Source organism: Vidua macroura, chromosome 19 (assembly GCF_024509145.1).
Source record: "Vidua macroura isolate BioBank_ID:100142 chromosome 19, ASM2450914v1, whole genome shotgun sequence".
NCBI classification, from domain to species: Eukaryota; Metazoa; Chordata; class Aves; order Passeriformes; family Viduidae; genus Vidua; species Vidua macroura.
In genome coordinates this window covers 10,380,329-10,403,721 of record NC_071589.1, presented here as the reverse complement: position 1 = coordinate 10,403,721, position 23,393 = coordinate 10,380,329, and the positions used below count along the sequence as shown (strand labels likewise).

At 42.1% G+C, this 23,393-nt stretch overlaps 1 protein-coding gene across 3 annotated transcripts in view; it reads right to left on the bottom strand.

Annotated features, from left to right (window-relative positions):
• Positions 1-6,418: 6,418 nt before the first annotated feature.
• Positions 6,419-23,393, bottom strand: part of HELZ (helicase with zinc finger) — an 85,999-nt gene continuing 69,024 nt past the window's right edge. For 2 of the 3 annotated variants that reach the window (XM_053994639.1, XM_053994640.1), the window contains exons 23-31: positions 22,513-22,564; positions 21,489-21,682; positions 18,918-19,125; positions 18,367-18,443; positions 17,596-18,172; positions 16,970-17,210; positions 15,292-15,805; positions 12,211-12,463; positions 6,419-9,035 (exon numbers count right to left, since the gene is read on the bottom strand). In XM_053994639.1, the coding sequence (XP_053850614.1) occupies positions 8,704-9,035; positions 12,211-12,463; positions 15,292-15,805; positions 16,970-17,210; positions 17,596-18,172; positions 18,367-18,443; positions 18,918-19,125; positions 21,489-21,682; positions 22,513-22,564 (2,448 nt within the window). In that variant the 3' untranslated portion in view covers positions 6,419-8,703. The remainder of the gene's footprint in view (positions 9,036-12,210; positions 12,464-15,291; positions 15,806-16,969; positions 17,211-17,595; positions 18,173-18,366; positions 18,444-18,917; positions 19,126-21,488; positions 21,683-22,512; positions 22,565-23,393) is intronic. The other variant, XM_053994641.1, reaches the window with a different exon arrangement.

The following is a 23,393-nucleotide window of genomic DNA, read 5'->3' as shown; positions in this document are numbered from 1 at the left end:
CAGAACATGAAGAGTGATATTTCCCTTTAATAAAAAGCATAATTTTCTGGTAGCATGATCTTCTGGAAAATCATTTTGATGGATGAATCACTTGGCCCATCAGATCCTGCCAGGTCCAGGACAGCAGAGCAGTGCTGGGTGCTGTTTGCTGCACGGAGCTCTCGTTTCTTCCCCGTGAACGAGCTTTTTAAGAGCACCCTGCTTTGCTCACTGCACTTGTGTACACAAAGCTACATCTCAGGAAAAATCCTTCAGAACAGCTGCCAAGAGGGAAAGGATTCTGCCTGAAGGAGCCGGGAGAGGCAGCCCTGAGAGCGCCCTGGCGGTGCCTCCCTCGCTGCTGCTGCAGAATCACAGAGCCCGGGCAGGGCTGGGGGATGCTGCGGGCGCTGCTTTGTTGCTGAGAGCCTCCAGGGCTCTGCCACAGCTGCCTGAAGCACTTTGGGGGCTGGGGGGTCCCCCAATCCAACCATCAGCAGCCCTGGGGGTCCCCCAGCCCCACACCCTCACCCAGCCCCTCCAGGCAAGCCCTTTTCACCCTCACAGTCCCCCAGCACCAAGAGGCAGGGTGTTTCTTCTTTTATTTTTTTTTTTACAGTTCAATTTTCAGAATCTGCTCAGCATTTTCCCACCAAGCAGGAAAAAGTACTTGGCTTACAGTGTACTCTTTTCACCTGACCATTTAAAAAATCAGGAGAAAGGGGAACTGAAGTGCTCTTCCCTCTGTCCACAATCCTAAAGAAAACCAGAATTCCTAACACAAAAATCTCTGGTGGATTTGAAGAGTCTGAAATCATGGCATGTTCAACATGTGGAGAAATTCCCCAGCAATTCCGTGCTGGCTCGAGGGGCTGCCCTCGGCCCTGCCATCGGGGTGGGCTCAGCCCCAGCAGCCCCAGCCAGACTCAGGCTCATCTCCATTTTCCCCATCAGCAGAGTGGCAGCGAGAACAGAAGCCTTTTGTGAAATTGCATTAATGTTTTCCAAGCTCTTTGAAGTTGAAAAGCACTACAAATAACACATATATTATAAAGTTTTGGGATAAAGCACTCACTGGTGCTCAGATCTGAGTGTGAGCTGAGGAGCTCTGCCTGTCTCTCATCATGAGAGACAACTGCAAGTCTTCACGTTGTCACAGAACCACTCTGAAATGCTAAATGGTTTTGAAATCTTATTTTTGGGTACAGAGCTGACATCCTGAATTTGCATTTTCATTGTTCAGGAAAACAGAGGCTAGTTCCTAGGGAGAACCTTTACATGCAACAACAGAAAGGAAAATAGTCAGTGTGACCACCAGGGTGGCTGACCCTGGGTTGGGACATCCAAACCTACACAGCAAAGATTATCTAAGCAGAGCAGCTGGCAGGAACAACAGCATTCCCAGCTCAGCCATCATCATCATCCTCATCATCACCTCAGACATACCATGGGTTGAGATAAGCAAGGTTTGGGGACAGGGGTCTGAGTTCATCACCCCACACAGAGCAGTGGCACATCCTGTGTCCCTGGGAAGCCCTTCACCCATCTACACCTTTTCTGAAGTGCCATGCCTCTCTTTCAATACCTCTGCTGGGAGAAAGTAATTTCTAGGTGGGTTCTCATCCTGATGGGCCAACTTTTTGCCCAGTCAAGATGCCACTCAGTCCCCTTCGTGATACTCAAGAGCAAGACGTTCACATTTCAGACAAACACACCCTGGAAGGTCTCACCCATCTCCTACACTCTCCTGACCCACCTCATCCAAGCCCCAGTGAGGGCAGTGGAAAGATTCCTGGTGAGTGCTGGGCTTTGGCCTGGAACCAAGGTTTTACAGCCTCTCTGGGATCACTTTACTCACGAGGCAGAGAAAACACACAGCTCATGGCATCAAGAACCCACACCCACAGCCAGAGCTCAGGCAGCTCAGCCAGATGCCTCCTAAAGCCCTTAAGATTCACTGAGTTTTATTCTCTTTCTGCTCCAGGCTAAGGCTTTGTGATCATTCCCTGCTCTGTATGGTCCCTCCCAGACTGAGAAGCACATGGATAACTTCATTTTCTTCTTCCTGATATTAAGAACTGCTGAAGAGGGACCCATCCATTAAATCAGGCATTGGTATTCACGGTGGGAAGGGCTCTGCTCCTGCAGCAGGTTTGTTCTGCCAGAGCTGATAATGTGTTTTAAGAGAGTTAATAAAAGTAATTGGCCTTCATAAAGGAAAAGGAATATAATGTTGGAGGGGGGAGCTGTAACCAGTTTCAGTTTTCATTCTCTCAGCTGAGCAAACAGCAGGGAAGAGCCACCAGAACCTCAGGAATGTACCATGAAAATGTGAAGGAAATACCCTCACCAGCAGGGAATCACCAGAGCCAAAGAGGGATGGGAACCCAGCTGCTACACATCCAACAGGAGCACTCCTGGGTTTGGGACACAGCCAAAGAACCGAGTGGGAAACAGGCACCAGAGAGAGAGAGAGAGAGAGAGAGAGAGAGAGGAAATCCATTTGTAGAACAAGGAACAACCACCAGCCACCACGAGATCTTGAGCGCTGGCCCTGCCATTGCCAGACCCACAGACACCTTCAGTCATGGGCTCCTTGGGCATTTGTCACTCCCTAATCCAAGACCAGTGCCTGTCCCCTCCTCAGACAGCCACGGAGAGATGCCCCAGGGCACTGCCCAAGCCACAGTGCTGAGACTTGGGCTGCTCCAGTCTGCCAAAGCCCGAGTGTTAAATCACAGTCAACGCAACAGAAGACGTGAAGGTTTTTGTTTATGTAAGATTTGCTGTGAGGCGTGGAGAGAATCTGCTTCCCTTGTTTTTAAATGCTGTGCTGTGTGAATTTAATGTGCAGAAAAGGTGTCAGACAAGCAACCCTGAAGAAGAAAACTGCCTGTTTAGCAGCAAGCCGAGCTCTTGAACACCCTTCATCTGCAACGAGGTTCTGCAGGCACAGCCCAGCACCAGCGGGATGGGGGAGAAGAGCTCAGCACAGATGGGTGCATGAGCAAGGATTTCACCCAGAAATCCTGGCACACACCCCTATTTCTCCTTTAGTCCAAACCTAGAAAGAGCCAGCACATGCAGGATGCTCAGGTGTTTGATCACCCTGATCAAACTGTTTACAAAGGCACAAGTATTTACTAATTTACTTTTTGTTTTTTCACTGATGCCATTTCCACTCTGTGACTTCCTTGGAGCCACCACCTTTTTCTCCTCACTCAGAAATGATTTCCAGGAAGCCCTGAAGATCTGGGAATATTGCCCCCTGCAATGAGATCCCTGGCCCTACTGCAGAGGGACACTCTTACCTGGGCCTGCCAGCTCTTGAGGAGCACACCTGATACTGGAGTGTCAGGAGAAGTTTGCAGCACTGCCAGCCCTGGGGAGGGCGCTGGGGATTCACATGGAGCCCCTGGGCTCTGTCCAGAGCTGCAGCTGGGCAGTCACATGCCAGGAACCTGACCACAGGCAGAAACTGTTAGAGAATAAACCTCAGCCTAAACTTAATTTAAAACGAGCTTCCTCTGTCCACAGTGGGACAGTGCCCCTTGGAACACTGCATTACTTTATAACTTAACTACAGGAGCATTAGGCTGCTCTGTACCATAAAACACACTCAGCAGTGGGACCTGCTCTAAAAGCATCCATTCCAATTATTTCCCCTTTCCATTGTCACCAAGGGACAAGAAAAGAGCGTCACAACTTTGTTTTGACTGAAGTAGAGGATGAGATTGTCGTTGCTTTGTCACACTTGATCGATGCTCGGGCTCCACTGAAGCTATTGAACATAAATTCAAGGCATGCAGACATCACACATACCCACTCTGCATCAGACACTGAGCTGCTTTGCTGCTTTCTTCAAAGAAATGCAGAGAAGGGAATAAACTCGGATTTCTGGACTATTTTCTACGTAACAGAACCAGCAGCACAATTCTGTTTGGCAAGGCTGCACGCAGGCTGTGGCTCAGCTTCGTGCCCAGTATCACCAGTCTCACTGGGAGCACCTCAGTGGCTTTACAGCTGGTCTTGTTGAGGTATTTACCCTCCAGCAGGAAGCCAAGTCTTCTGGAAAAGGGACTGACAACATCTTTTAACCAGTCTTGGATAATTCATACCACTGAGCGTTCTATAATTTGTCAGAAGCATCTATTAATCCTTAATGAGGTAAAAACTCCTCAACATTTCTCAGCTAAAGTTGCCAAAAAACCCCCACACCAAACTGACATTTCCATTGCTTCTGTTGCTGCTGCAAATCCTTTTACTCCTCTTGAATGAAAGAAAAAAACAAATTTAGAAGGATTCAGCTCTTGCTCCCTGACACAGCCAGCAAAAAGAGACTGGCGCAAGTATTGCTACACCAACAGAAATAGCCCATATTTCATGTCAAGGAATACGATGTGCAAATTTTCATAGGCACCATAGATCATCACCATCTGTCTTGACAAGTTAATTGTCTGCAGTTTTTCTAGGAAAACTAGAACCTTTAAAAACTAACAAAACAAATGAGTTGAAGGATGATATGGGCAGAGCATGAAGCATCTTGGGCTTGCTGCCCTGGAAATGTGCAGGTTCTGATATGCTTGAGTTCAGTCTAAAAGGAAAATCTGGAGTGGTCAAACACTGCTCTTGGTGCTACTTATAGCACTGAGATACTACATACATAGCAAAAGAATTGCTTATGGAGCACGATCTCTGCAAAAAAAAACAGCTGAACTTGACAAATTTGGGAACAAAACATTAATTAATCAAAGTAGGGAATGGCACTCACAGGGTTCGCAGTCAGTGGCAGGACTCACATCCTGCAAAGGGTCAGCAACACCACAGCCCATACAATTAAAAATCCAGGACAAACTGTATTGGATGACAACCTCCAGGAGAAAATATGGATGCTGGGGCCTTGGTTCTAAGCAGCCAGCTTTATGCAAAACAGCAATTTATGAGCTGTCTTGTGGAAACACTGAAAGCTGCCACGTGAGCACAAAGGGGGATGGAGGGGAATTGTCCCTACAGCCCACTCTGGGCTCTGAGGAGCCTGGCACTGCTGACACACCCGAGACACACTGAAGCCATCCTGGGGACACCAGCCCTGCAGGTGTTTCAGAGGACAACAGCACACCCTGGAGGGGCCCCAGCAGCCAGAGCACTGACCAAGTGACAGGGACGTGCCCCAAAACCTCCGCCCGAGCCCGCCGGGTCCTTGAGGACAGGCTGGCAGCTGCAGGGTCAGGGCAACCCAGGCTGGGGACAAGCACAGCCACGTCCCACAGCATAGCCCAGATGAGCCAGGACACCACGGGCAGGTCCTGCAGCACAGGAGGTGGGAATGTTACCTCAGAACGCAGCTCCAGGCCAGGCTGAGCTCGCTGCAGGGCAGCATCACCTCCGGCTGCTCCTGACCGACGATGGCCAAGGGGAAAGCTCACAGTTTCAAAAGAATTCAATCCTCAACTACACACAGAAAAACATGCCAGCTGCATTCAGTAAGTGGCTTTTTAAAAGGTGGAGACTCTAACTGAATTGTAAAAAAAAAATATTTTTCTTAGAATTGAAATTCTTTTTTTTTTTAAATCTTTCCCTTCATTCTTCATTAGTTCTTATTACTGCACTGACAACCTCCCATAAGGCATCCAGATTTTTCTCATCAAAAACTGGAATGAAAGAAAACAAAACCAGGAATTATTCTTGATATCAAATACGAGCTTACTAAATTTAGATCTCTCATTTAAATTTTCCACAGACAACAATGAGGAGTTTATTTCTGAACAAGGAGCATGGGATTTGGCACTAACTGAAGCATAAAAAAAGTCAAGGAGCCAAATACCCAGTGGGTGCATATGCCCCAGCCTCCACTCATTTCCCCCAAATTGAGACAATTTACACAAACTGAAATTTGAATTTTCCCTGTAACTGCAACAGGTCCATATTTACAGTGCAGCCTGAGCAGTGCCCACTGGAGCCATCTGTAAGGCTTAATTTCATTTTAACAGGAGTTTGACTGAAGCCCTCAGAGAGTTGAAAATACAGCTTTGGGGTTTTCTAAACATGACTTCAATAGACATTGGATAATTTGCTCCAAAAACCAAGGATCTCACTCAGGGCTGTGTATGTGACATACAATAACCAGACAAGATATTTCAAAAAAATATAATCTTTTGGAAAAAAACTAACTCTAAGAAATCCAAATGATTCATGCCAAAGCCGTTAAGTCAGATCATCTCTATCAAATCATCCTCAAATTCCTGGGTGAGAGCACTTATGAAAATTTAGCACCAAAACCAGCTGGGGTCTTCATAAAGTTAAAGAACTGAAAATCTAAATCAGAGAGAAAATGGGATTTTATCTGTAATATTTTCAGTGTAGATAAAACGTCAGTGTAAAACAGAATAAAATGTGGTGAGATGCGACCATCTCCCCCTTAACTGATCAACAGATAACAGTAAATTAACAAGTGATGTTTATTAGTTTAATATTCAATATTAAATGGTGAACAGAATCAAAAGGCTGCTCCATAGAACTGAGTGACTTTGAAAACCCTGAAATTACAAAATGCTGACTTGGGGACGTGAAGTGCTTTGGATCCATCTCTGCTCTGCCAGTCCTGTTCCTCCCTCCACTGGATCCCACCTCAGCTCTGCCAGTGAATTTCCCATGGACTGATTCCTGCAGCCAGCAGCTTGGCAAAAACCCATTTAACAGCAGCTTTGCTTGATTCAAGGTTGCAGAATTTGGCCTCTCCTCGTGTTTGGGTCGTCTGGGTTCCATGCCCTGTGCTGAAGTGCTGAGCAGAACTTGGCAGGGGCTGTCCCCTCCCCAGCATTGGTTGTTTGGTATAACATTAGGAAATAAATTAAGGAGTTACACGAGCTTTGCTTTACAGCAAAAAGAAGGAAAAAAAGTTTTCAGATAAGTTTCTGAATCATAACCCAGCAAAGATTTATAATAAAAAATTTATATGCAAACCTCTGCAGTGTACTGAGTTTAAATCAACCCCATTACATAATGACCCTTGTCTTAACACATGAAGTCAAATGCAAAAAAAAAATGAACCTGATTGATTGTAACTAGAGCAAAAATCTGACTGAACAGAGCAGAGCCACCGCTCCCCAGTAAGGTGTCCCATGGACAGCTGTAAAAATCTGAAATTGCCCCCTCACAGCTCTAAAATTTCAATTCTCACAGGTAATAAATGCAGGAATTCTGAACTACACCCAGCTCATCCCTGTAAACCAGTTCCCAGATTTAAAGTTATTCAAGTGTAAAAAGGAGGATTAAGGAGAAATAAAGGAGAAACTCTACAACCCCACCCTGGAACTCTCCAGCCACAAAGCAGGGACAGTGTGCAAGACCAGAAATCTTTATCCACAAAGTTTTTATCTTCTGAATTTTCATTCACATTTGTTTAATTTTTTTTTAATATCCCATAATTAATTATTCAGACTGGATTCCTTAAGGGCCAGGTTCACAGAGATAAATAACCTGGTAACCACTGTGATCCCCAGAAGATTTAGATTAATTTGGATACAGCTTTGACAAACATTAAATCTCTTCTTTAATGATGTTCCTCAAACAAAACAGTTAGCAAAATATCTGAATTTCCTTGTATAATGTCACATTTTAATGTAAACATCAAATAATGTACCAAAAGTTTTACCGGAAAAAAAAAAAAATTAAAGCGGCACAATTCTTTATACCACTGGAGAAGAGGGGAGGAAAAAGCCAGATTACAAACATTTACACATGCATAGTGGAAAAAAAATTAAACAAACAAACAAAAAAGTATTTTACTAAATTCACGCATTTTTTTTAAAATAGTTATTAAATCTACTAAGCACCAACATACCTAAAAATTTATTTTCAGCTTCATGATTCATTTAAAAAACCTATCAAATTAACTTTTCAAACAAGCTTATATTATTAGCTTGTCCAAAAATAAAATGTAGAGTTTTTTTGGGTTTTTTGTTAATTTTTTTCTTCTTTTTTCTATTTTTTTATTATTTTTTTAAAGTATACCAATACTTTTATCTGAATGTTTCCAAACAATGGCATAGGTGTCTGCAAAGAATGCCTTTACTTTACCCTACAGTGGATGGAAAATACAATACCACATCATACAGAATCTAAAACTATAAAAGTCTGAGAATGCAGCATCCCTTCACAAAAAAGCTGATAAAACTGAAATTATTTAGAAGATGCTGCACCTTTATTAAAAAAAAAAAATTAAATGAATTTAAGCAGAAATAACATACATTTTTACATTAACTGGCCATTTCTGGTACAGAAACCCAGCATAGTATGCTAATGTTATTGAATAAATGTAAATGCTACTTACAATCTTCTTAAATACAATTTAGACAAACTTTTTTTTTTCCTTTTTTTTTTCTTTTTCCTTTTTTTTTTCCTTTTTTCAAGTTGTACAGGTAATCTCTCAGCTGCTAGTTTAATGCAACATATCATTAACATTACACAAATTAAAAAATAACACGTGTGTGTCTTCCTACAGAAAAGCTTCCAAAAACCCGACCCACATCAAAAAATGCAAAATAATGGAATATAATTAAAAAAAAAAAAAATTAGTTGCAAGTCTAGCAGCAAAGCAATTAAGTGAGGATATATTTACCAATATAAACAAAGGGATTATTTGCAACTACAGGTGAAGCCCCAACTATCTTAGATCTACGGACACAAATAAAAATTAAATTCTCTCTAAAAAAAATAATCTGATTATTTAAAATAGGAGTAAAAGCCATTGCTACCTGATGAACTACCTAGGCTAAGTTCCTGAAACAAGGACAGGGGGTCGCTGTTCTTTTTTGTCTGCTCAGGAGGAGGTTTGGGCTTGGGGGGAGCCCGCAGAGCGCTGGCGTAGGACATGACGGGTTTGGTGCCGCCCGCGGGCTGGGGGCTGCTGCTGTTGGACTCCACCAGCTGCTTGTTGGGCATCAGAGGGGGGAACTGGCCCAGATGCTGGAGCACGTTGTAGTTGAAGGAGTTGGAGAGCTGGATGTTCTCGGCCTTCAGGTGTTCCTCCGGGGGCTTGGCCGCCTTCGGGGGAGCTGCGAAGGAGAAAGCGGAGATGGAGCAAACGAGCGGCTCTGACTCAGCCAATCCACCTGCAGCAAGCCCAAAGCCAGAGCTGCCACCACCCCTCTGGTAACCTCCTCCCACACCACCCATCTGCCGTGTTTAGTCACTCTGAAAATGAAGTTCACAGAATGACACAATCCCAGGATGGGCTGGGTTGGAAGGGATCTTAAAGCTCATCCTGCTCCATGCCCTGCCACAGGAGCAGCTTGCTCCAAGCCCCATCCAACCTAGCCCTGAAGTGATCTAAGTTCATTCCCAGCTCCTGGATCATGCAGCAGCAGCACAAGACTGACAGCACTAAGCACATCCTCCGTGTGTTTGTACCCTACAGCTGCAACCCCAAACCTGCAATTCCGCACAGCGGATTCTCCGGGTGCGCTGAAGGGAAGCTGCTTCCGAATGGGATCTACTCTAATTTAAGCACTTTATCCACTCAGACAGCACAAAGAGTATTTCATTCTTCTTGCTTTACAGCTTAATAGGCTAAAATTAAAATTTACAGCACCATATATAATTCATTCTCCAACAGCAATTCAGAGTCCTGAATGCCAACCAACTAATTATTGGTATTTCAGGCTGAATGCATTCTTGCTAATTGATATGTTCTTGCTCCACATTTAACAACTCCTGTAACTATCAGAAAAAATGGTGCTTTAAACCATAGGTATAAAACTGCTTTCAAATGAATTTCCTGAATCCTAATGAGGTCCCCTATTTTTTCTTTACAGAATTCTGCTGTCTTGCACAGCCAGAGAGACACTACACTGAAACACAGCTCCATGTTCTATCTGCAACAGTCTAAGAACTGGGCAACAGTTCCAATATTCTGTAATTATTTCAGTCTTTAAGCATATAATGTTATTTTTAAAGTGCACGTACAAAAACATACCACCAGAAGAGTGCAAAAGTAGAAAAACAAAGTAAAGTTTCTCACTGGAAGGGTCACACACAGGCTTCTACTTTTTATAGAACACTCAAAAAAAAAAAAAAAAAAAAAAAACAAAAACAAAAACAAAAACAAAAAAAAAAAAAAAAAAAAAAAAAAAAAAAAACACACAAAAAAAAAAAACACACAAAAAAAAAAAACCACACCAACCCATAGAAGAATGGATATGGGAAGAACACAAGCAAAGCAATTTTGCTAGGGTTGCTATGATTCAACAAAAAACAAACAACCCAGAACATGAGGAAAGAACCTCCTAAAATAACCACAGCACTCAGGAGAAGACAAGTAATGACAAGCAGGACAAGAGGTGAAAGCTGTGTGTGGTAGAGGTGTCTAACAGAAGGAAAAATATGAAACACACATCTTGAATAAGAACTTAAATAATTTTCTTTCCATCAACAGAAAAAGCAATGCATATCAAACTCTCAAATTGTAATTTTGGGAAGTGCCTGCATAGAACAGCCCTGAGGAATTGCCAGCAGCTCTCCCTGTGCTCCATAAATCCCTCCTGATCCAATCCAACACTGGTGCCACAGCCACTCCTGGTGTGCAGGAGATAGACCAGCCCTTGAACAGTCTGGAGTCAGGGTCACTCCCTCTCAAACAAGCACAGGACTTTCACAGCATCACATTCTCACGGGGTTTTATTTCATGGATAAAAACCAACAGTAATGAGAGCAGTGCAGTTACTGGTCATTAACCCTTAGCTCTATAAAACACATTTGGGCTGTAAATATGATCAGAGGCACTGAGCTGTAAACGTGGAAAGCCACAGCAGCCATAAAATGGAGATGTGTTTGCATGAACCATTAGATACAGGGCTCTGTTTCATATACATTTATTGACAAAACAGAAACCGTGCTTAACTACAATAAAAAACATTTCATTGCAAAGACAGTTACCAGTGAGAATTTGACATTTTCACTTAGAATTTAGTACTTGACAGCAAATGTGTGTGTATGGTACTTTTTACATACACATCTGTCCTCTGAGGACTGTACTCACACACAGGTTCTCAAGCTTTTCATTAAAGCAAAGAAATGTGGGACTGGCTGATCCCAACCCAAATGTGCCAGAGTTCCTGAGCTCCTCTTAGATAACCACGGAGTTTGGAGAGCAGCTCTGTGTGAGCAATTCAGTGATGAATGCCACATAATACTGTGCATTCAGCTCCTTGATTTTCAGTAAAAATAGAAATAGATTGAAGGAGGTGCCCTGAGCTTGAAGCTTTGAACTTAGCATGAAAGATGCTGCCATAAATATGGGTTTGCAAAATAACATTTTCCTATTTTGGAAATTAAAAGGCACATTAGGAATTTAATTCTTGAGTGCTGTTGCTGATATAAAGAGCTTTTCTCATTCATTCTACTCTGCATGTTCCTACTTCAGAATTACTATGAAATTACAAGATGTTTTACGTTTATAAAGTTTGGTGAAAAGCAATTAAATCTTTTAAGGCCAATAAAACCAGCTTATAAATATTTTTCCACATTATTAAGTGGTTTCAATATCCACACTGGAATACTATTTGCATTTTTATTAAGTTTGTTTTTAAATTACCACTGGAGATTCTTAAAGCAAAATCACAGGGACAAAACTGTACTGTCCTGGTAATACTGTTTTCCATAAACACAAGAAATACAGAAAACAGAAGAACTGCTCCAGCTCTTTCCTTGCAGCTTTTTTTTTTTTCATCTCTGAAAAGTTAATTTAGTTTCTGTCTGCTCAATCAATCAGCACTGCTGCTACCACCAGGGAAGCCACATTCCACTGAGATTCTTCCACGGTGAGAGAGAATTTAAACTCGTCACTCCTTTGATGAAGCACCAGAATTTGCTAGAGAAACGCTGAGAGCACTAATTCAGTTTATGTGTTGCTCCCTCAGACTGTAATACCAACACAAAATATCACTGATTCTAGAAACAAACAATCTATCTTGCAAATAAATCCCACCAGTCACCTTAGCTCCCCTCCAGCACAAATTCAGCTGCACTTGAAGCCACTGCAAGAGACTTTCTGGGCTTAGTGGAGCTTTTGGAGAAGACTAAGAAGCAGCAATGCTTTTTTTAGCTGAAGAGCAGGATGTTATCAAGAAATGGGATTATTCCAAGCAAACCTGTAACAACTGAAACAAGGAATAATTCAAGAATCTTTGCTTAGATTGGTTTTGGGAAAGCAGCAGCTGCAGCTGTACCCACCTAGCAGCTCCCGGGCTGGAACGGCTCTGCTGGCTCCGTTGCATGGAATGTTTGGGTACGGGGCAGAGGAGGAGGAGTTCACCCACAGCTCAGGGGAGGAGTAGTTGAACGATGACTGGTTACTGTGGTCCTGAAGCTCTTTACACTGACCAAGACTGTCTTGAGGAGTGCTTAATTCTTCAGAACAAGCCTGGACTGAACTAGAGGAAATTCTTCTTTGGTACAACGGCCTGCCTGGTCCTCTTGGTTCATACTGTGAACAAAAAAAAAAAAAAAAAAAAAAACAAAAAACCAAAAAAAAAAACCATAAAATAGCCTTTTGCTCTTTTGATTCAACTGTATGTATCAAATACCATTTTCCCATTCAACATTTTTCCCTGAAATGTCTTACCATAAAACCCCAAGTTCTTTGCATTTCCAAAATACTAACACATTTCAAGTTATATGATGCATACTGCAGTCACTGATAACGTATTTTGATCACACAAAATAGAGAATTTTAAAGAAGTGCAAAGAACATCAACTGGGATTTCTTAATTCTTATCAACCTTTATATCTAACACTCCTACGTGGGTGTTGGATCACACAGTGAGGAGGAAGATAGCCAGCATTTACAGATGAAGCAAAGGAAGCACAGAAACACAGAAGAGCAAGAAAAGAATGTTCTTGCAATGCAGTCAGGAAAAATTGGCTTTTCCTTTTCCAAAGGATAAATTAGTTACTCGTACACCAGGATCTGGGTAAGCAGGATACATTGGTATACTGGATTTTGTACATACAAAACAAATGCTCTGGAGCAGCAAGTGCCCTCGGGAGAAATAATGCAGAGAATTTTATTTGAAACCACAGAAATTACTTGCTTCCATAAACCCTGAAGATCATGTAGATGAAAATAGCAGGAGCTCCATCAATTAACCTGTGGGCTTCAAGAGTTCAGATTTAAGGGCCCTCTACGCTTTCTCAAGATTCAAAGCAAGTCTGTTGTATTACAGTTTATTTTGAACAATAAATATAGTATTTACACCCATCTGCACTGACTAACGAGAGCAGCAATAGCAGAAAAGTCATATAGGTAAATCTAGACTTGTTAAAGGGAAAAAAAAAATCCTAATGAAATGTCACAAGAAATTAGCTAAACAATCAACAATAACTTGCCTGCGGAGTCCAACTATTGTTACTATACCATCTACAAAAAACAGACAGGAGAAAAAAGTGCATGAAAGGAAAGTTCTTATTACATATCTTATATCTTATTTCTGTCACCACAATCAGGGGATCAACACTTGGATATCCTGACAATCCACTCCCCTAAGGAAATTCTTCAACGACAAAACAACAAACAAACAAAAAAAAAGTTCATGAATTACTGCCCAAATCAACCCAAAAAGTATACATTCATTGAGTTTAAAAGGGCTATTTTTGTAAGCAATCAGGAATTTATCAAAGTTCTGGGCACTTGCAAGTGCAGAACCATAGAGAATAACTCCAGTATTCCCTTTGATGGGCAGTTCAGATCTGGTTTGACTAAACACATGCAAAAGCTTTCAAGTATCAAGTCAATTAACAGCTTTCTAAATAGAGATTGTGGAAATAGTTTAGTAAGGATACCAAAAGTCAAGAAATCTCCCCTGACAAGTGCCTTGTCTGAGGGATGTCTGTCCAAAATACACCTAAAACCTCATTTTGATTTCTTTGTGGAGTCAGTCCTACCTACCAGCTGAAGAATCAGTTTTGGAAAGTTTCTAAGCAAGGCTCTGTCTTGTAACACTTTTACTGCATTTGGCATTTCTATCACATGTTTTGAAAGGAAGAAGAAATAAGAACTAAACTGAATTTGCACTAATTACATAAAGGCTCACTCTATTTGTCTTCAGATAGCAGGAACTGTCACAAGCTCTATAGGAATATTTATTGGTTTATTACTGCTGAAAAGCCATTGTTCCTACGTCCTGCTGTACTGACAGCATTAACTGTTGTCACAAAGTATTAGATTTTCTACAGGGTGGTATGACTTAATGGAGTGAGACAGCAAATTTCTAAATGTCTATAAACTCAAACCTTACTACAGCTCTGGTGGGCCTGAGGACTCCATTAACCTCTCTGGATCTGTGTAAGACAGAAACTTGTAAAATGCACTGGAATTCAATTTTAGCTATTTTTCTCAGGCTCATAAACTAAGTATCTTCTGTTTTCAGAAGTTGATAAACAAATAAATATGTATTGTGTGAGACAGCAATGAGCAAGGCTCCCTCCCCAGCTCCTGTAAAAACCTTAACAGAAATGCAACACAGAACAAGCCACTTATGTACAAATATTGGATTACGTGCACTCAGTGAGAATATTAATTCTCACATTCCTGGAATGCAACCTGGCTTCAGGATACTCCGTGTGTGCACATCATGCACTCCTTAGCACCTCAGATTCCAACAGGGATTAAAACCTCCTGTTCAAAACATGACCTGTCCTAGCTGTATGTGCTGGCACACCCCCTTAGAGCCCAGGACAAGAGAAGATGGAGAGGGACAGAGCCAGCTGTGTGTGGCAGGGTGTGTGCTGGAGCCAGCCTCAGGCAGCACAGCTAGATGTCTCTGAATTCCAACACACAGCCCCCAGTATACACGGGGTGGCTTTGGATCAAATTAATGCAGTCAGGGTGGGATTATGAAATCAGGTTTTGGACCATGTTGGAACAAGTCTACGGTTCTGGTCTCCTCTGAGAAGTAACTCAAGCACATTCACAGCTCACACTGAGTCAGCTGACTGGGTGATCCCAGCTGACTGTCCAGAGCTTCCACCTGGGCTGTGGTTGATTTTCACGGCAGATACAGAGCAATGACTGCATGAAAACTCAAGAGTAACGTTCCAAAAGCCGAGGCTTCCCATTTAGCAGAGAAAATGTTACACCTACAGCAACAAGAACCACAGACCTGCTCAGGGAGAACGGCAGAGACGCAGAGAACAATTCCACCTCACAGAAATTCCCACTGTGAGCTTTTAATGCGTGAGGTGTTTTGCATTCATGACCACTTCACAACCTAATTTGATGTTACAACGACAGGACAGAGCAGACAGAACACCCACCTCTTCTAAGCTGTGCAGCGAAGAAGCAGAAACTGCTCGAGATGCGAGTGGATGAAATGGCTCCTGACCAACTGCGTGCTGATGATTCTGGATTTGTATAAAAGGGCTTTGCTGCGACCTGTGGGGCAGTGGAGGTATTCCATAGTGAAAGCCCTGCCCCAGGAGGTGATTCTGCTGGAGGTTAGCGTAAGTCCAGGACCCATCAGGTTGCAGGTATTTCAAGGGAGACGGGGTTATGTGTTCGGATGGCATTGAGAAAGGGGGGTTGTACATTTGGGGTAAATGCTGCTGAAATGCTGGGTTAGTGGGCAGTTCAATGTCTCTGCTGTTCTCAGTGAAGTTGGGGAAGTGGGCGCTGTGGTTGGAGTTGCAGGAAGGAGAGGGGAGTGCTGGTGGGCTCCGGGGCTGGACTTGTCTGTATTGCAACAGTCTCGACTGGGGGGGCGGCATTTCAGCTCCGTCCCGGCTCTCGCCTGGATCGCGGTGCGACAGCTCCCGGAGCAAGTCCTGGAATCTGCACGGACACAATAAATGCAGCAAGGAAAGAGAAAAAAAACAAAACAAGTTTTGCTGAAATCTCACTCTTTTTGAGGTGCAGAAAACTCAGAGAACAGAACACTGAATTTAAATATTCTCATCTTTGCACTTGCTGACCCTAACTTCAAAGGATGTGACTGAGCGATCAGAATTAGGCACAAGAGGATTAATTGGATGAAATACCCACCTGAATCATCTCAAAGTTTTAATAACCCTTGAGATTTCCTTTCCAGTCAGAAGAATCAATTTTTTGTTATCTCTTAAGAGACAACTAAAGGTAAGGATTTCCTGCTTTACTACACAAAGTAAAAAATTCACATAGTTAAAGACAATTTTAACCCCTTTCAAGGCAAAAGCCAGAACAATCAGGGACTCCCCTCCCTTGCACAATATACTTCTAAACTTCTTCAAAAGATCAATTCAATTCAGCACTTCAGAGAGTCAGCTAAGAGGGCATTTAGATGCTTTACCATGGCTATAACAAACCAGATGGAAAAGAAAGCATAGTGGGAGATGACAGTAAACAGAGGCAATTTAAAAATCTAGCCTTTACAATATACATGATTAAAGTTGATGACCACTGGAACCATTTTTCTGTTGATGTTCAACAGCTTCCTTTCTTGCCCCCTAAAGCTCCATCTCAAATACAAGCTTTTTTTTTTTTTTTTTTAAATCTGCTTTTCAAAACAAAGGTTTTTTGAAAAGGAAGAAAAGTTTAGGTTTCACTGGGGAGCAGTGTTTAGGGAGGGGCTGTTTTGTTTCTTTTCAAGCACACAAATCTCAGACTGCTACTTCAAACTGAAGAATTTACAACTTAAATAGGCCTTAACTACACACGGACACCTCTTTCATAAAAACACAAGGTAGTTACTCTCTATCCATTCCTCATTCCATAAATACAGCACTGAAAAGCTCCATAAAAATATTTTCCACTACAGCTTTACTACCCAATATACTAACAGAATAAAGCATAACACATAATAAAAGCATAGTTGTAAGTCAGCCTGCCAACTATTTTAACCTTCATAATAACAGCAGCAAAAAGCAATACTTTTAAATGCCTTGCACTTGATCACAGTGTTACAGATAGGTGCCCACTGCTCAATTTTACACAAGCTCTGATGACTCAGTAAACAAATACCTTGAATATGTTGCCTCTGTTTCATCTTCTGTATTACTGGCAAGTTTCCAGTTTGCCCTAACTTGCTGCTGTTGATGTAATCCAATTGGTTGCTGAGGAAGATGTGGTAGATGAGGATGGTGATGGTGTTGATATGGAATAGTGCCTTGACTGAGATAGGCATTATGTTCATTCCATTGCTGTAACCTGGCTTGTTGTTGCTGCCTTATTGTTTCCAAAGCTACATTTCCATGCATACGATCTATAAAAATAGTTTTAAAAAAAAATTTTATCTAATGCCCCTTTTTAAAGATCTTTATGTCAGAAAAAAAAAAAAAAAAAAAAGAAATAATACTTTTTATACAGTTTATTCCAGGGTCTATTATACACTAACTGCATTGCAGTGCATAACCTGGTTATTTAAATCATATGGAAAATCATATAAACATGAATCTTCTAATAAAGTGCTGAATATTCAAACATGCCTCAAGCAGCAAATTATGCTCAATGACATTACTTATGGAAACTAACCCAACAATGACCCAATTCAGAGCAATATGCCTGAAAAAGGTAAATAGCTCCTTCATTTTCACTTCAATGTAGTTATAATTGCACACTCTGAATTTAAATAAAGAAAAGTCACCTACCTAAAGTGTCCCCTAAGGGCATTCCTGATGGATTCTCTTCAATGAAGTTGTTCAAGTGGGTTGGCAGAACTGGGTTGTGCTGTGCAATAGGCCTCAAAGGATTATTGACTTCTTGTAACAGAGGTGGGGGGTGTTGTTCTGAAATCACAGCATCTACAGCAGGAGAATGTGGTCGGTGGGGAATGGGATTATTAAAAAAGGACTGGCTGGGGCCTGCCTGGAAAGCAGGGGAAAGCTGCGAAGGTGGTGGAGGCTGCTGATTCAAGTGATTATGCTGCTGAACTACCTGGCTCTGCTGGGGTGGCATTTGGTTGGGCTGTTCAGGCAAGTGATTTTGCTGTTGGCTTAAGAGGTTTTGCTGCTGCTGCTGCTGCTGCAGAGGGTACGGCTGCCTCGGGAGCTGGGAGAGGTGCTGGAAGTGGCGGTTGGGAACTGCGAACTGGGAGTGGGGCGGGGTCAGGTGCAGGTTCAGCTGCCTGGGGTTGGGGTTGTCTTTGCGGTGGAATTTAGCGTTGGGGTAACCAACGCTGGAACGGGACTCTGGGCTTCTCTGCTGAGGGTTTGCTTCTAAATCAACCTGCAGAAGGAGAGTAAAAGGGTTTGAGAATTAGCTTTTTAAAAAATTGAAATGAAAACATTTCGGTTTGACTAAATGAATGAATGACTAAATGTAATTATTAAATTCATTAAGAGAAATAACAAACAAACAAAAATGCCCAAATCCTCAAAAAATAAACAAACTAACCAGCTATCCAGAAAAGAGAAACCCACCTGCTTGGATTCCAGAGGTTTCTTCTCAGGTGTTCGAATTTTACTGATTTCAGGTCCAGCAGTGTTTTCACTTTTACCTAAAAACATTTACAAAATTATTTCATTTCAATAGAAAAATTATTGTTTTGGGATTTTTTTTCCCCCAGACACAGGAAAATTGACTTATTAGTATGGCATTTACAGCACCACAGACATTTAGTATCATCTACCTAAATAACACTTTCCCTTTAATCTCTACACTTTGTTCATTAATAACCACTAAGCAGTTCTTCCAACTTAATTGCAAATAACATCAGCAGTACTGTGGAAGGGAGATGGAACAATTACACCCTCAACACCCCTTCCCACCTCCCATTCCTTCTGAATCTCACAACATCCCAGTTATTCTACTTGTAATGGCAAATCCCAGCTTATTTCCCCCATCTGTGGATCCCTCGATTAGGGAGGAAAGAGCCAAGGACAGAGAGGAAGGAAAGTCCTTTCACAACCCCATTTCAAGCAGGAACTCCCCCCAAAGCAGAGCAGTTTGCAGAGCCATTGCAAGCACTGACCATTTCGAGTTTGTTCGTGCTGCTCCTTGTCCTGGTGTGGGAGCTGCTGCTGTCCTAGGCTAACAGGGGAGTGGTGGCCCAGGCCATACGGGATCGGAGACCCTCGCCCATGTGCCTGTAACAGGTTCATGTTATATGCCATGGCTGCTTGGTGAGTAATGAGGCGAGGGTCGACTGCAAACCTACCCTGATACCCCGTCCACGGTACCTACGTGGTAAACAAAAATTAAAATAAAAATAAAATTTAAAAAAGAGAGAGAGATGTGATCGGTTAAGGTACATGAAATTAAAGGCAGTGATAACAAGCATGCTGATATTAGGTCAGTGGCAGGAGTTTTTCAAGGACCAGGTGATCTGACACACACACAGCTACAGCTGGTGCTGGGAGGGGAGAGCTCTAAGGGCAGGCAAAGCAAGGGACACAGATTTTCAAGGAGAACCTTGGGCAAAAATTTTTCTATCAAAACCCATTCTCATTCCAGTGGTTTCAAAGTTCAGAGAGAAAAGACTGATGGACAAATTATAGTTTAATAAACTTCAGATTAAATCCTTCTCTATTGAATAGAAATGGGTGAAGTTCAAGCAAATACAAAGTCCTTTCTCCTGGCAGCTACAAGACATTGGGCTGTGGCTCGGGGGGGGACAGAGCGAGAAGCCTCAAAGGTGAGGACCAGACCTTGCAGCACCCAGTGCTGGGATTCTGGGCCACAGCAGGAGGGGCTGTGCCACCCCTGCACCCACAGGACACTCAGTGAAGTTCCCAGGACTACTGGAGGAACACAGAGTGCCCACAGGTGAGCAGTGACAGGGAATCACACTCCGAAGTGTCTGTGCTACATGACACGTGTACTGCAGAGTCAAAGCAAAATCCACCTCCTGAAAGCAGGTAAAAAGTCAGGATTTTTTTACAATGGCTTCAAGTTTATTCATAAAAGGAATGCTAAGGAAGACAGCTCTGCATCAAGTGAGTTCAAACTCGTCCTCTAGGGAATTTATTAGAAGAAGGGAAATCTATGAACAAGAGGAGAGTGCAGGAAAAGTCATCCCCAGCACTGAGACTGCCAAAGCATCCTTTAGTGATGGCAGCAGACAACCTCCTCTAGCTTTTGCCTTGGGTATGGAAACTGCATTAAACAAAGACATCATTTTATCTTCCTCAAACATAAACACATTTTACTCCAGTCCCTGCTTGTTTCAAGTGTAACAACTTTCATCCAATTCTTTTTTTAAATTACTATTTGCCCTTGAAATGTGCACTTTGAACTTCAGCTTTAGGCTACTACTGCATCTGCACAACCCCAAATCACCTCCAAGCTTCTTTTCAAAAGTAGCAGTCTCATTAGTACCTCAGTCTTCCCACTTAATTATTTAAAAATCCATCCTCAGGGAAGGTGAGTTCAAAATACTTAGGTTTAATACATTTCTTTTGATTGGAAACACATAAAAATATATTAACCTTGGAACAATAAGACTGAGCTTTTAAAATTACCTTGGTTTGATATTAATATAATGTGAGCAAGCATGACAAAGATACAGCTGCTGGCCTTCTCATTGCATTTAAATTTATCCATCAAATGCAGATTTCTAGTAAGCTTGGAAAAAGGAAAATTCCTTGGCCTAGCAAAGAAAACCGAGTTACAGCTGCCAGCTGATCTAAGACACAAAACTGAAACTATAGCAAGTCCCCTGTTCAGCATCCATAACCCAAATTGCAACAGAGGACTCATAATTATTGAAAAAAACCAAATTAGCTGTATTCCAACATTTAGCATTATGAATGGAATTAAACACATCTGCATGTGTGGCTTCCACACCCTTGCCACGGTCTTCAGGAGCTGTGTACAACACAGACATGCTACTCCACAAGCATCTGCAGCCTTTGTTCTTTCCTTGCATTTTCCTCCTGGAGTATGTTGACTGTGAAGGGTAAAAATAAAGCAGAGACTGCTTCTTTAATGCGTGCAAATTTTGGTGGGACAGTTTTATTTGTAATCCAAAATTCCATGCATATATGTAGCCTAAAAGACCTGGTTAGAGATCTTCATTCTGTTCCCAAGTGTCACTAAGGGAAGGGATTGGAGAGGAAACTGGTTCACTATGAGGTTCTGGAAGGCAAAAACATCCCCTTATGCTTATTTTTCTTATCACTTCACTTCAGACACCTTGCACTGCAGACATCCAAAACTTGTAATTTAGGCTGTGCAATGCCAATAAAGAGAAACAAACTTGGTGTGAGGCCTCTCCAATAATTAAGAACTGAACCAGGCAAATAATTCAGAGGCAGTTGTCTCAAGTCAGATGAGACAGATTCCACTGGTATGCCTAAAACACACCGAATTACACGAACATGAAATTGCTTTTAGCCTGCCTGGACTTATTTGGGGGAGCAAAGCTTTCAGGTCCTTATTTTCTGGTTGTCCTCTGCACTGCCACTCCTAAAGCCAGCAAAGCCCACAGATTTGGAGTGCTGAAAAAACCTGCAAGAAATTCACTATCTGATTTTGCCATACATTTATGTGCACAAAATAACTTGAGGTGGGGAGGGGGGAGAAACAGAAAATGAATTCTTACAGGCAAAGGCACAGACATGACCATATTTCCTCCATAGACAGCAGGTACATATAGAATACTTGTCCCAGTGTGTGGATCTATCCTTTGAACAGGACTTGGAGATTTCCCCAGATTGGGGTGAGGTCCCAGAGGAGGAGGGGGAGGAGTATATGCTCGGATAGGATTTCCAATTAGAACAGAAGGATTGGGCTGAACTGAAAATAAAGATAAAAATAACAGATATATACATACCAAAAAAAGAAGATATATATACACAAAAAGAACATGAAGATGACCATTTCTTTGTTTTTTCATCCTAACAGTATCTATCTTGATAAAGCAAGCGTGCAACTCTCTAACAGCATAGGTCTGATACACCAAGAGAAAGCATTAATCAAATCCTGTATTCCATTTCAAAAACTTGAAGAGGCAGAAAATATGAGTTGAGATAGAGAAAAACAGGTAGCTGGTAAGTGCATTAATGAAAGATTGTCCCAAACCAATTAAATACACTGACAGTCAGAGTGGCTGTTAAGCACTGCATCAAAAACTAAAATAACCCTCCTTTCTTTAGTAGGGAAGACAAGCTCTAAACTAATGCTTTTCCAAATTAGTAACAAAATTGTTCAGCTGTTGCATGCTACCTTGCAAAGGTATGATCAGTAATATCTGGACGTATGACAGCAGAATTTAACTTCAAAGTACCTCAGAAAACAGTGCATGCAAAATAATGTCCAAACCCTTCTAGTGCAAATACCCTGGCACAGGGCTGTGCATGATGAATTTCAAACACAGCTATTTTTTTTTTCCAAAGGCCAACAATTGTGTTTATGTTAAAGCTTCAAAATAAGTGCACAAAACACCTATAAAGGGTGAGCCTCAGAAATACCAAATGTCCACTTCCCAGTCTATGATCTGATTCCCATATGCAAACAACAAGGAAATGGTTTTCAAACAGATAAGAGACCAGATACTCAATGTATGTCAAACTACTGTCAGCTTCAGTGGGCTCAGGAATTCCCCCAGGAACTGCAGAGGCACTCACCAATTCCATCAGGTGGGAAATGGTCGTTCTGATTATGATGATGGACCTTGCCCTTTAAAGGAAAAAAAACAGTAATAGTGATCTTTGCATTCTTACACAAACCAAAGCTTTTTATTTCAAGTGAACATGGTAATTAAACATAAAACAGAGTTTGAAAGGAGTCAGCCCAACAGCTTATTCTTACACATTCAACTATCCAGTTCCTCCACCTGCCTATGAATCCACAAAGCTGGACATAAAACAGCACTAATTCAATTAACCAGTGGGTCATTACAACTCCCTCTGGGAAAACCCTCTCCCAAGGCCCGTTTTCAGCTGCAAAGAGAGTTACAGCAGGTATTTTGAGTTTCTTTTCTGTCCATTTTATTTCCCACTGTGCCACACCTTTCAGGAGCAGCACCCAGGACCAATGTAACCCTCAGTACTCCTCTGCCACGGCAGTTTCAGTGGAAGCACGATCCATTTTCTGCTCCAGGTTCCAGCTCAAGAATGCTGGAGAGAAAGGAGCTGCCCCCAGTTTTACTCAGTTGCTCACCCAGCCCCATGAGACATTGTCTCCCTGCCCCATCTCATTTATCAGCTTCTGGGCTCTGGCTCCTCTGTGACTGCTCCCCAAAAGTGCAACACAGGAGAATAAACAACCCCAGTGCTGGGGGGAAACTGTTCCTCCTTGGTGAAACATTGGAAAAGGATTTTAACAGACCTGAGTTATCCCTCCTACCTTCTCATGAGTTTGCAGCATCAGCTAATTAGTTAATATTCATAAACTGTGAGCACATATTCCACTGCCAGTATGCTCTCAAGTCCTTTGCAGCACAGAAACACTTTGCTTAATCTGGACCTAAGTACGTTCACAAATTTGAAATAAATCTAGAAATGCT